General features: G+C 45.8%; 1 protein-coding gene across 6 annotated transcripts in view; it reads right to left on the minus strand.

Annotated features, from left to right (window-relative positions):
- Positions 1 to 17: 17 nt before the first annotated feature.
- Positions 18 to 14340, minus strand: part of UBAP1 (ubiquitin associated protein 1) — a 55160-nt gene continuing 40837 nt past the window's right edge. For 5 of the 6 annotated variants that reach the window (XM_060101800.1, XM_060101797.1, XM_060101796.1 and 2 more), the window contains 4 exons: positions 10109 to 11032; positions 2905 to 3087; positions 1679 to 1780; positions 18 to 1066 (listed from right to left, as the gene is read on the minus strand). In XM_060101800.1, the coding sequence (XP_059957783.1) occupies positions 926 to 1066; positions 1679 to 1780; positions 2905 to 3087; positions 10109 to 11032 (1350 nt within the window). In that variant the 3' untranslated portion in view covers positions 18 to 925. The remainder of the gene's footprint in view (positions 1067 to 1678; positions 1781 to 2904; positions 3088 to 10108; positions 11033 to 14340) is intronic. The other variant, XM_060101799.1, reaches the window with a different exon arrangement.

Here is a 14340-nt window from a genome sequence, read left to right on the forward strand (position 1 = left end):
GATTCATCAAGACTGTATATCCTTTGTATTTCGATCTTTAATGATGTATAACATAATACAAAACAAACCAAAGAGACTGATTTCTATGACTAGGTGTTATTCATTGTGTCATCCTAGAGCAAGGGGCTGGAGGGAGGCTGTTCTCCAGGGAGAACTGAGGTGGAGTTAGTGCTGGATGACTAAATCACAGCCTCTTTCTTCCCAACTTGATGTGCTGGGAAGGGGCCAAACTGACAACTGTTTTCTAGAGCAGGGGAATTTAAAATCTCGGGTAGCAGAAGACTGTGGTCCAAACCAGGCCAAAAGAAACAGGCTGGGGCAGGGAAGTATGGTAACTGCCTGGCAGAAAAGGCAAACTCAGGGCCCCAAGGGGAAAAGGGCATTCTTTGCACCTCAGAGACATTGCAGAACCAGTGTTAACACTAAGTGACATCGTTAAAAGGGGAAAAAACAAAACCCTGGAAGAACCTTTCAATTGCACTCAACTTGGATTAGAGGTCAGTCCACCCTTGCAGAGAAGGGAAACATCTAGCCCCAGAGCAGCACTGAGTCTGGCCCTCCCACCTCCTTCTCCCCAACTCCTTTTGGCAGCTGGGCCAGGTTTCGGCTGAGGCCATACAGACCCCAGAAAGACCAGAGAAGTCTCTCTGCATGGCCAAGGTGGGAAGGACACTTCTCAGAATACAAATACTTTTACTATGGAAGGAGCCAGGACAGTTCCGGGGGCATATGCATGCCCAAATCTTCCCCACTTTCTCCCCAGCTCAGGACCTAGGCTCATAGAGACTTGGCAAGCACAGTCTCTACACCTGACCTTCCACCCCCAAAAGAAAATCCTGAAGTGTGCCCCTTCTTCCCCACAGGTGGCCTCCTAAGGGTCTTCGGCAGGGGGGGCTCCGTGGCAGGGCCTAGGCAGGGCCTGGTCTCAGCTGGCTCCGGCCCGAGCCATGAGGTCTTCCAAAGCATTGTCCTGGTCATTGTTGTGTAATAGCAGAACTTCCTTAATATCTTTCAGTTCAAATCCCATTTCCTTAAATTTGCTCATTAGCTGAAGAAACTCCATCATCTAAGGGAAATAAGAGAATACAGACTCAAGAAAGGGGTCCAGCCACACAGCACAGCTGAATGGAGGAATATGTGTGTAAGGGGGCTGCTTGGGGGAGCGTTCTTTGCCGGAGCCTCATGAGCCTCTCTGAGGTCCCCTAGCAAGCAGAGGAGGGCCGTAGAGGAAGTGAGGCCGTGGAGGAAGACAGGTTGATGCCATGGCCAATTGTCCATCAGGAGCCATGCCCAGTCCCAAACCTTGCTGACCTTCACTCAGGTCGCACCATCCACATCTGTGCTCCCACCCAGCAGGATACTGAACCCAGAAATGGCTGCTCTCTGGCGAGCAGCCTAGGTGAAGTGACTAGCAATCTCCCCCAACATCCAAAAGTATGGCTTTTTGCCCAGGTCATTTTTCCCGTCCCTTCCCTGGGATTCTAGATAGTCTTCAACCCGATACTTTATCTGAGCCAAACTAGCCAAATGCCTGTCTGGACATGGGAGATTCTCTGCTTCAACTACCTCTGCCTACAGTCACTGGAAGGGATGAAGGTTGTAGTCCAGGAGGACCCCCAAGACAGACTACTTTGTCCCTTCTTTCCAGAGGGTTCCTGTGAAGCATGAAGGTTCCTACCTTTTCCTCTGAACACTGCTGCATTTCCAGAGCCTCTTCCACTAAAAGAGGGTCAAAGCCCTTCTCACAGAGCTGTCCATGTGCAAAGAGATAGTCGAGAATCTAAGAAAAGAGAAAGGTTTAAGCACCTACTGCCACTCTTATCTGTGCTTCCCCAAAGCCTTACACAAACCAGCAAGTGTGACATCTGCTCCCCACCTTGGCTATTAGATCCTAGATAGGACTTGATTTTGTACCTTGAATTGTGTCCAACACAGCAGTACCTCAGTTTGCTGATAGGTACACCCTTCTAAACATGCATAGCCATTTTTTAAAGGAGTTCCTGTCACAGCTGACTCACATCTCCCAGCTGATGTCAATTCCACAGCCTAGGCAGGATATTCTTTTTTTTTTTTAAACGGTGATTTTTCTTTTTTCTAAATTTATTTATTATTTATTTATTATTATCATCATCATCATTGGCTGCACTGGGTCTTCATTGCTGTGCACAGGCTTTCTCCCTAGTTGTGGTGCACGGGCTTCTCACTGCAGTGGCTTCTTGTCACACAGTACAAGCTCTAGGCACATGGGCTTCAGTAGTTGTGGCACGTGGGCTCAGTAGTCGTGGCACGTGGGCTCAGTAGTCGTGGCTCGTGGGCTCTAGAGCACAGGCTCAGTAGTTGTGGCGCACGGGCTTAGCTGCTCCGCAGCATGTGGGATCTTCCCGAACCAGGGCTCGAACCCGTGTCCCCTGCACTGGCAGGTGGATTCTTAACCACTGCGCCACCAGGGAAGTCCCAAGATATTCTTCTAAGAAACCACCCAAGTCAGAAAGTGCCCCCAAGGTTTAGGACTCCAGTACCCTATTTTGGAACTCCCTGGGCAGTCCTGACAGGATAAACATTTCTGGAAGAAGACATGTGACCATACCTCAAGCCTAGAATGCTGTCTCAGGAGAGGCAGAGAAGGGGATAACTGGGTAACAGTCAACAACTCCAATACTCTCAAAGCTCTCCTTCAGCCTAGGTCCCAGAGCAGCCCCCAAAGCAGAAGCACTGCTACTGAGGCTGCTGGTTTGCCCAACAAAGCACCCTGCGTCCTGCCCACACCCCCTCAAGTCACAGGAAAAGACAATGGTGCTGTGAGTCTGAAGGACTCTAGGATAAAGGCAAGACACTATTCCAGCTCCAGAGATGTGGGACCTCTCTCCTACCCCCGCCCTGCCCCACGGCTGACTAACCGCTCACCTGCTCAATATTCTCTCCTTTCTTCTTCATGGCTTTCAAGACACACTCATATGAGTAGCCCATGCTGACCACCGTCTCCACACAATGCCGCTCACTGGGGGACAGCGTCTGCAGTTCAGAGTAAGCCTGGGGACAGCTGGGAGTGTTGGGCACTTGTGACATTGAGAGATTAGGAGGTGTGACCTGGTGGTGGAGAAACAAAAGGATTAAGGCAAGAAAGACATGGGCCCCGGAAGACACGTCACTGAGGTGCCCAATCCACGGGCTTGTCGTTTCTGACCTAATCAAAACTCCCAGTCAAGCAACCTGCCAGACATCCTGAAGAAGACTGAAGCGTGGTAGGGGAGCTCCAGCTGAGGGAGAGAAAAACTGTGGCTGTCCTCTGCCTTCATCCCACTGCAGAGTGAGGAAGCACCGCGAGAGCCACACGCCCTTCCATGCCCAAATCCCCTGGGCTTGAGGTGGAGAAGGAAGTTCTGAAAACTACATTTGGGACTGATGCCCAAGCTGGCTACTGTTATTTCTCTCCAGGGCTCCTTTATCCCTTTCCTAGGCTGCCGTATCTGAGTCCTAAAGGGATCAGTAACCTCAAACACCCCCACTCTGGAATGACTCTGCCAGTAATGTGTCCATCCTCGCTTCTACTATCGCTGGCTGGGCAGAGACTGCCAGCGCCATTCCCACACTTGGCCAGCTCAGGGCTCCCGTGCTCTGAGGGCACTCCATCTCTGCCCCACACCATGCACTGTGCTTTGATTCCCTGCAATAGCCGCTGTCGTACGGAGCCAAGACTGAAGGACTACTACCCACTCCAGGCTGTGCCCTCAAGGACTGGACTGTGGTCTCTAGGGTCCTGCCTCTACTGCACTGGCTACAGGACCTTACTAACCCCACTCAGCCTGACTGGTGGACAGATTCCCAGGATTAAATCCTCCCACCATTTCCGATAATGAGTCAGCCCCAAGGCAAAAAGGCAGCTCACTCCCAGGCCAAAGGACAGAACCACCGTGGGAACAAGGTCACAAGCTGTTTGACAGCTTGGCCCAGCTCTAAAGAACCAGGGAAAATTTTTCAACAAAATTTTATTTCCCTTTTTTTTTTTTTTTTTTTTTTTGCGGGGGCCGGGCTTGGGGAGGGAGGAGGGAAAGGAACCTGCTATCCTAAAAGCATGTTCAAAATTATATAGCTCGGGACTTCCCTGGTGGCGCAGTGGTTTGAAATCCTCCTGCCAATGCAGTAGACACGGGTTCAAGCCCTGGTCCGGAAAGATCCCACATGCTGCGGAGCAACTAAGCCCGTGCGCCACAACTACTGAGCCCGCGCACCAGAGCCCACGAGCCACAGCTACTGAAGCCCACGCGCCTAGAGCCCGTGCTCCGCAACAAGAGAAGCCACAACAATGAGAAGCCCGCACACCACAATAAAGAGCAGCCCCTGCTCGCGGCAACCAGAGAAAGCCTGTGCACAGCAATGAAGACCCACGGCGGCCAAAAACAAACGAATAAATAAATAAATATTTTTAAATATATTATAAAAAACTAAAAATAAAATATTTTTTAAAATTACATAGTTATAACCAGATGCTCTCCTCCAAGTCAGCTGGGAAAATCCAAGAAGATTCTACAGGAGTAAAAGCCTGTAGTTTCTGCTTAACCATCTCTCACCCACAGCATACTCCAGGCAGTCCAATCGTGGGGCTCAGTCATTAGGTTACAGGAGTCACGACAGGGCATGGGAACTGCATCACACTCGTCTGGCCACTTTGCAGGCCCCAAGATTGTCTCTCTCTTTTCAGGGGCAGGCTCTACCTGGGCTTGAGAATACCAATAGCCAAACAGCATTTTGGTCATACTGCTGGCACAGTACTTATTACACACAGTATGAGCTCCTAGAAGTTAGTTACCATGTCACATGCATTTCTAAATGCCTAAGGCCTGGTTTTGAGCTTGAAACTTACCCCTAATCAACAGTTACTGAATAAGTGGAGCTCTATTAGGATTTCAAAGGGGGGATATTCATTTAACACAATAAATTGACACTGATTCTCCTCCTCTCCAAAACCCACTAAAATGATAATAAAACAATTAAAACTGTATTAACCGGGCTTCCCTGGTGGCGCAGTGGTTGAGAGTCCGCCTGCCGATGCAGGGGACACGCATTCGTGCCCCGGTCTGGGAGGATCCCACATGCCACCGAGCGGCTGGGCCCGTGAGCCATGGCTGGGCCTGCGCGTCCAGAGCCTGTGCTCCGCAGCGGGAGAGGCCACAGCAGTGAGAGGCCCGCGTACCGCAAAAAAAAAAAACAAAAAAACTGTATTAACCTTTAAGGTCAAAGAAAAAGAGGGAACAGCAGAGGACAATATATTTCAATGAAATTTTAGAAGGTGGAATGCTAATGAAGGCAGAGTAATGGGCAGAGGCAATGAAGTTACACGCCCCTGGAGACCCCGAGAGACGGGTTCAGCATTTGGAAGCACCGGGTACTGTTGGGATAAGGCAAGAAACGAAGACAGTGATCAGAGCAGAAAACCCTCAGGCAGACCTTCCCCACCTCACCTTTGCAGGAGGCAGAACGTTAAGTCTCTAGAAAACGTGAGCCAAAAAGGACTAAGGATACCAAGCACAGCATATGGCAGAGTGAGGTGCAAGAACCAAAAAGGGGATTAAGTAAGTCTACACCAGCATTCCCCACCTTCTTTAGCCTTCAAGCAGAACTCTCTAGATAAACTTTAATAGCCCCCAAGACCTTCACATGTTGATGTTTTGCAGAGCTCCCCTCAAAGCCAACTGACCTTCAACCTACAATGAATCTTCATGATCAGCAAGCACACCCCAACATACACATTCCCCGTTTTGATTGTTTTATTTTAGTGCCTCACTCTTAAATGTGAATAGAAAGCCAAAGCCACCAACATAAGACCAAACCAGAAGAGGGAAAAGACAAAGCACTTGGAAATTTAAAATAAAGTAAAAATTTTATTTAAAAGATTATGATTTAAAAAAAAAAAAAAAGGTTATACACAGGCAAAGATATATCCCAGAAAGTAAAACATAAAGTCAAAGAGATAGAAAATACAAAAAAGAAAATACAAAGTAACAAACCACATCAACCAGATTTTGAAAACTGAGCTGAGCCTTTGGATCCAGGAGGGCCAAGCACAATGAATGAACAAAGCCCATCACTGGTAAATTTCAAATCTCCAGAAATGAAGAAAAGAAAGCTTGTGGGAGTAGGGGAAGAAATCAGAATTGCTAGAAACAGTGGAGCTTACATACTTAAATTTGATTTTTTTTTTTAAGGGAGCAATGTCTTAAAAATTCTTGAAGAAAAATGACCTTCAACTAAGAAATCTAAATCCAAAGTATTATTCACATATGAGGGTAAAATTAAGACATTTTTAGATATTCAAGGACTCAAAAATAGGACTTCCCTGGTGGCACAGTAGTTAAGAATCTGCCTGCCAATGCAGGGGACATGGGTTTGATCCCTGGTCTGGGAAGATCCCACATGCTGTGGAGCAACTAAGCCCACGAGCCACAACTACTGAGCCCGAGCGCTGCAACTACTGAAGCCCATGTGCCTGGAGCCCGTGCTCCACGACGAGAAGCCCCTGCACTGAGAAGCCCATGCGCCACAACGAAGAGTAGCTCTCGCTCACCACAAGTAGAGAAAGCCCACACGCAGCAACAAAGAACCCCCCCGCAAAAAAAGACTCAAAATCAGACAGGTTGACCAACATGCTTGAAAGTATTTGAACAAGAAAATTATCATTAGGTCTTTGGCAGCTCTTTTGGAGCATTTGGACAAAATTAGCAACAGGCACAAAGAAACCATGCAGAATTTTTTAATGGGTCAGTTAAACTAGAGAAACAAAAAGCTACCAAAAAAATCATCATCATCACCACAGTATACCATCTGAACTCAGTAATAAATATTTACTCAATCATAATAATATGAACAATAACATTAATTGAACCAAAATTTGTGATATAAATATGATGGGAGATACAGGAAGAAGGTAGAGGAGGGGCTATTATCAGAGTAAATCCTCAACTACTGCAACAGGAAGTATAAACCTGTCTAAAATTGATAAATTTAGAAAAATATAAGCATCTAATTCAGAAATACAGAGATAAATCCCAGCATAAACAGTTTAAAGGTCAAAAGTGCCTGACTATGGGAAGCAAAACTGGAACTGGGGAGAAGTGAGGCAGGGAACTACTGTTTTTCAATACAAGCCTTTTAAATGCTACTTGATTTCATTAAAATATGCTTGTAGTACTTTGATAAAAATAAATTCATTTTTATTTTTATTTATTTAAAAATTTTTTCATTTGTTTCTTTATTTCTTTTTTGAGGCTTCCTATTTCTTTCTTCCTTTTCTTTTTCTTCTTTTTTTGGCTGTACCACATGGCTTGTGGGATCTTAGTTCCCCAACCAGGGATCGAACCTGGGGCCACAGCAGTGAAAGCGCCAAGTCCTAACCACTGGACTGGCAGGAAAGTCCCTCATTTTTTAAATCTAGAGATGGAGAAGGACTCTACTGTAAGTATTAAAGCAATGGCAACATAAGAAACGATCAACAGATTCGAACACCGAAAAGCTAAGAGATTGTATGTATTGAAAATTATTTAAAATACAATTTAAAAGCAAACTGGCACTACTCGTATGCTTCTTGGCCAAAATTAGTAAATTGAGAACTCAGAAGTATAAGGAAAAAGGCAAATATTTTGCTGAAGTAACTGTGAAAGAGTGGGAAATATATATCCATACCCGGAGAAAGAGAACCCAATGGCAGAATGAGCCTAACATGTGAGCAGAGCAAGACCCCTTGAAGGGTTGAGGGGCAGTGGGAAGAGGCCCTGGTGCTGGGTCAGGCAGGTCTATGCTGGACACATTGTGGCACATCACAAGACTGTCCCTCTTAACATGATCCCATGGAGTTCTCAACTTCTAAGATTAGTTTATATAAAACAGTGAAACATGCAATCAAAATCTGAAAACTGAGACCCAAACACTGGGCCTGAAATAGCTGACAAGAACCAAATTCCAGGAACACTTCCCTAGGAGTTCCTATTTGAAGGATGTATACAGCCCAGCTGACCACCATCATCACCCCCCTGCCTCAAGTCCCTATCTTGGAGACAAGTGCTTCTCTCACTGGGAAGCTCCTACCGTGGGCCTCAAAGACTCGCACTAAGGATAGAAAGCCAGGATGGGAACTAGGCTTTGCTCCCTGGAGGTAAGGGTCATGACTTCCTTAAAAGATCACCAGAACTCCAACTCTGTTTATATTTGCCTCCCAAAGGCAGTCAGTCCCCAGGCCAGGGTGAAGCATGGTTTCCTCTGACACTCTAAGTTGGTGGGAGCGGGGGAACCTTTCAGAGTGCTTTTAATTCCTCTAAAGCACACAATGAGTCACAAAGCGAAGAGGAGTATCCTGCTGACCAAAGTCCAACCACAAACCAGGAGGAATTAGGATAAGGTCCATCCTAGGAGATGTTATGCACTCTATTTAGTTTCTCTGGGCCATGGTCCATGGACGTTTACAGGCAGCAGTAAGCTCTGACAATGGAAGCACTCACACAGAGAAAATCATTTACCAAGAATGTCACTGCTGGGAACTTGCACTCTTTGTAAGGCAGGCCAAGGCTCATCTTTTCTACCAGCTAACAGCAGGCTTATTATGGTCTCTCAGAGATTTCCCGCTAATATAATCAGGCTCCTTTCTGGCTCTAAATACTGTCTTGATATGCTGTCATTTAAAAAATCTGAACTGGTGTAGCAAAAGGTTCTTGGTCTTCTGTGATTTCTATTCTATAATGCAATTTTTCTGTGGGGGTGAAACAACCACATAAAATAAAGTAACCTCCCTGTATATGTATGCATCTCTCTTGTGTGACAAATCAGATTTTCTTCAAGATGATACAAATTACAACTTCTGTATCAGTCCACCCTTCAACACTAAATCTGACCTCCAACCTTCCCCTCTCCCTCCCTTTGGAGAAAACTGCACAATTCTTAGTCGTAAGAAAAAAAAAGTAATTGCAGCATTAAAACCTATAGGTTTAAAAATGACAAATTTCTATCTTTTGCTGAAACTTCCAATACAAATTATGCCCCAGTTACTAAAGTACCGCCCAGTTTGAAGAAACATAACCCCAAATTAGTCAAACACAAAAGAGCCAAACTTCAAGGCAGACTGCGATGGAAAGAGGGAGGAGAGGGAGGTAGGGAGAAGATGAAAGGAGGAATACCAAGCAACGACAAAAAAATTAAGAAAGGTAATAGGAAAAAGTAAAAAGGTACAAAGAAAGAAAGCCTTTAAAAAATGCAAACACGGGCTTCCCTGGTGGCGCAGTGGTTGAGAGTCCGCCTGCCGATGCGGGGGACACGGGTTCGTGCCCCGGTCCAGGAAGATCCCACATGCCATGGCCGCTGAGCCTGCGCGTCCGGAGCCTGTGCTCCGCAACGGGAAAAGCCACAACAGTGAGAGGCCCGCATACCGCAAAAAAAAAAAAAAAAAAAAAAAAAAGCAAACACAAGACATGGCAGCACAGAAAAGAACAAATTGATTAGGCAGGAAAACATCATTCACATGATACACATCTTTTTGAAGACCAAAAAGATGCAGGGAGGAACAAGCCAACATTAACCAGGTTAGGTGCAAAGCTAATAATCTCTGTCCTCAGAAAAATAAACAGAACTACATATACTTAATGTAAGCAAGGTCAATTTGGTCATGCCCCATCCTGTCCTAAACCTTGCAAAGAAGAATGTGAGGGTGGCAACTGCTGGGTAGAATTTAGAAATCTGTGGAGCTTTAATTCAGGGGGATTTAAAAGGCTTACCGTGGGACTTCCCTGGTGGCACAGTGGTTAAGAACCCGCCTGCCAATGCAGGGGACATGGGTTCCATTCCTGGTCTGGAAAGATCCCACATGCCACAGAGCAACTAAGCCCGTGCGCCACAACTACTAAGCCCTAGAGCCCGCAAGCCACAGATACTGAGCCCGTGTGCCAGAACTACTGAAGCCCGCGTGCCTAGAGCCCATGCTCCGCAACAAGAGAAGCCACCGCAATGAGAAGCCCGTGCACCGCAATGAAGAGTAGCCCCCGCTCACCACAATTAGAGAAAGCCCGTCCGCAGCAATGAAGACCCAATGCAACCAAAAATAAATAAAATAAATTTATAAAAGGCTTACCGTGGGACAAGTATTTGGAGGTGATGATTCTTCTGTGCACACAGACAAGACAGAGAGGGAAGGCATCTGGGAATGGGTCAGGGTTGGCACCTCTGTGCCACTGTCCAAGTTCAAAGCTGAAAGCCCAAGAGCATGATGCCCATTGAGCTCACTGGCACTGCTTTGGGTAGAAGGCTTTAGGGAATTCCAGAACGTGCCACTGCGGAGGCAGGATGTGCTATGGAAAGCGCTTGCCATCTTGGCTGTCTTCTGACTGCTGTCATCAGAGTCAAGTTTGGGGAAGGACAGGGACTTGATATTGCTTACTGCAGGGATGGGAGGGAGGGACACTTTGGAAGACAGCGATATCTTTTCACAGTTGCCCAACTGTGGTAAGGTTATAAAGCCATTGGGTTTGTGAAGAGGCTTGAAATCTAGGGTTGCCCGCTCCAGGGATGCCAGGACCTCCTCATCCTGTAACACAGACCCAGAGCCACCTCTAGGCAAGTTACTGTCCAATAACTGGGCCACAATGGGTCCACTGGTTCCTACCAGAATGTTTCTCAGCTCTTCCTTCTCGTCAATAGTTTTTAACTCCAGATTATCAAACGGGTCTTCTTCACACTCAAAGTCAGCGGGATTGAAATCTGCCTTTGTGTGGGGTGGGCTGAGAACTTTCTGTTTTGTGGCACTGCTGCTGACCCGAGTCGGGGTGAGGATGCTGTTGTGCTGTAAGCTGGCAAGGATGGGATTGATAGGAGGTGGCATTGTGGCTGTACTGTGAGTCTTGGAGAAGCTCATTTTGCTGTCACCCTCTGGGCCACTCTTAGAATTCACCTTAGCTTCTGCTTCCTCAGCCTTGCGCTCTGCTTCCCACTGGGCTTCTTGGATTTTCTTAATATCTTCAGCCCACTCAATGGTTTTCTTTTCCAAAGAGAAGTCATACTGCAAAGATATATCAGAGAAAGGAAGTGTGAACCCAGGTGGCTGCCCCTCCCCCACCCAATTCCTCCACCCAATTCACTTCTTCCTCACCCGGGCACAAGAGAACTGGGCAAGGCAGCATTTATTAAGGTGTATGGGAGGATCCCCACTCAGGAAAACTAAGACTTCCTAATCTTACTTGATTTAATCAAACTATGCTCCCTGGTTACTTCTAGAAATTAACTAGAAAGAGCTCCCACCACCTCTAATCCTACTTACCAGGCCAAATGTACCTTGCCGCTTCCCTTGCTTCTCTCCCCTCAGGCCATTTCCCTTCCTAGAATTCTTCATTGGTGGCTCAGGCAGAACTCAGCTGCCTCCTCTATAAAGCTTTCCTGATGGCCCATTCCCTCCTCTGAACTCTTACATAGTGTCTGTCTCTATCATTTGATGCTGAGCACATGTGACCACAAGTCACTTTAGTCTTCCTCTAAACATTTCCCCAACACTATCACAAGCCTCTTGTGGGCAGCAACTGGGCTTTAGACCCTCTTAAGGTCTCCATTATCTAACACAATGCCCTAAATAGATCCCGTGCTCAATAAAAACAACAGCCCCTAGTATTTAAGAAGCACTTACAAGGTGCCATGCATGATTCTAAGCACTTTTTACGTATTAGTTCTCTAGATTTTTTCAACATTACAGGGGCTATGCTCAAGGTCATAAAGCTGTTAAGCAGTAGAGCCTGGATCTGAACCCAGGCAGTCTGACAACAGATTCTATGCTCTAAACCACTACCAAATTACAATGAACAGACTGTACTCTAAATGTAGGAAAACTGCTTATTAAGAATCTAGACATAATCAAATTAAGATTTTACGATGCAAACTCAACAAAAAGCAAACAACCTGATTAAAAAATAGCCAGAGGATTTGAATAGACATTCTTCCAACGAAGCCATACAGATGGCCAAGAAGCACATCAAGAGATGTTCAACATCACTAATTATCAGGCAAATGCAAATCAAAGCCACAGTAAGATATAGCCTCACGCCCAGTGAAATGGCTATTATCAAAAAGGCAAGAAATAACAAGTGTTGGAGAGGATGTGGAGAAAAGGGAGCCTTCATACACACTGTTGGTGGCAGTGTAAACTGGCGCAGCCACTGTGGAAAAGAGTAAAAGCTAAACAATGTGTGCACATTCAAGGTTGGAGGCACAATAAGAATAAAGAGGGGAAAGGGAGAGGAAGGAGGCCTACCATGACCTAGAGCCACGGTAGGCCTAGAGTTTTAGAGTAGAAGAAACATAATAAAGTGCCTCAGGTCATCCCTAAACCTTTCAGCTTCAAACAACACAAAAGAAGCCTGGAAACGCACATGTCAAGAAGTTCACTTACACACCCTGAGCCAGTTACTGGGCCCCAAAAAGACACTTGGGGGATCACAGGGCTTCCTTTCTACCACTAACTGAATAGTGAGAAAACAGCACTGGGCAAAGGTTGCTGCTTCTAACTGTGGAGGAAATCCAATTATGCAACTGGTTTCCTCCACCCAAAACTGAGGCTGTGACCAACTCCCCACCGCCTGTAAACACAGATCTCTGAAGTTTTACTCCCAAAAACAAGTGTAAATTTCTTTCCTCTTTAGTGTTTTGTTTTTTTGTAATTACCAAAGTAATGTAGAATACTTGGAACACAGGAAAAAACAGAGAGGAAAAAACAGCAGAAATATTACAGTGAAAAAGAATGTGACTTTTGAGTGTACAATAATAAATAATAACATCATCTAACATTTATGGAGTACCAGGAACCAGAATAAGCATTATAAATGCATTATTTTACTCAATCCTTATAATAACCTTAAAATCTGTACAAGATTACACTGCTATTACACGGCAATTCCAGCCCATGAATCGCTGAACCAGAGTCTGCTCTAAACCGTGACACTAAAGGCCACCCTCCACTACTGTGGCCACTACCACCATTTCGGTGAAAACTTTCCGGACCTGGGTGCAAAGGTTTATGTATGTTTTACTGGCTCACTTTGATGATTTTTAATCTGAAATCTCAAGTTTGTATTGTCATGCAAGGGCAAATATGAAAAAGTTACAGGAAGCTTCAAGCTGTCTAGGGCTCTAGGTCTGACTCTTCTCTGGATAGAGAGGGAGCCAGCGCCAACACCACACCAATACCACAGCCAAATCCCCCGCTGGAGACCCTAGGCAGTCCAAGTTTAAGGAAGCTACTGCAACTAGAGAACAAAACACTGCAGCTAGCCCACACAGGAATGGAGCTTGGAGCCTTGATCTCCTCTTTTGTTATTAGTGGGTGTGATGAGTATGACAGGCACAGTACCAGGCACTCATTAGTGCGTCACACTGATCAAATAGAAAATTCCCAGCAAAGCCTATTAACGGCAACAATGTGGGATTCCAAACAAGCCTTCTGAATGAATCAATGGGGCAGCGAATAATATGAGGACTACTGAAATAAGATGGAGGTGTTATTTAAATCATATTGCTAGCAGTATTCTGCACACAGAGTGGTATTTACTGAATATTTGTTGCTGCCAATAAAAAAGCCACCAAGGAAACAGAACAAGGTAAAACTTCATAAGGGAAATCTCTATCTCTTCTGGCCCAATAAAGTCTCCATACACAAAAGGAGTATCGGTTCAGTATTCAAAAACATCTAAGATAGTCAACATTATTAGTAGCTAGGGAAATGTACATCAAAACCACCATAAGAGGGGTAATTTCCCTGGCGGTCCAGTGGTTAAGAAGCCATGCTTCCACTGCAGGGGGCGTGGGTTCAAACCCTGGTCTGGCAACTAGGATCCCAAATGCCACACGGCCAAAAAAACAAAAACCAAAACCGTAAGACCACTGCACACCCATTAGGATGTATATAAATAACCAAAAAGACAGATGATAACAAAAGTTGGCAAGGATGTAGAGGAACTGGAAACTTCATGCAGTGTAGGTAGGATTGTAGAATGGTGCAGCCACTTTGGAAATTAGTCTGGCAATTCCTCAAAAGGTTAAACATAGTTAATATACGACCCAGCAATTCCACTCCTATGTACATACCCAAGAAAGCTGAAGGCATATGTCTGCACAAAAACCTGTAGACAAATGTTCACAGCATGGATTTCCCTGGTGGCGCAGTGGTTAAGAATCCACCCGCCAATGCAGGGGACATGGGTTCAATCCCTGGTCCGGGAAGATTCCCACATGCTGCGGAGCAAATAAGCCTGCTCACCACAACTACTGAGCCCACGTGCTGCAACTACGGAAGCCCGCTCACCTAGAGCCCATGCTCCGCAACAA

Source organism: Mesoplodon densirostris, chromosome 6 (assembly GCF_025265405.1).
Source record: "Mesoplodon densirostris isolate mMesDen1 chromosome 6, mMesDen1 primary haplotype, whole genome shotgun sequence".
In the NCBI taxonomy this organism is placed as follows: domain Eukaryota; kingdom Metazoa; phylum Chordata; class Mammalia; order Artiodactyla; family Ziphiidae; genus Mesoplodon; species Mesoplodon densirostris.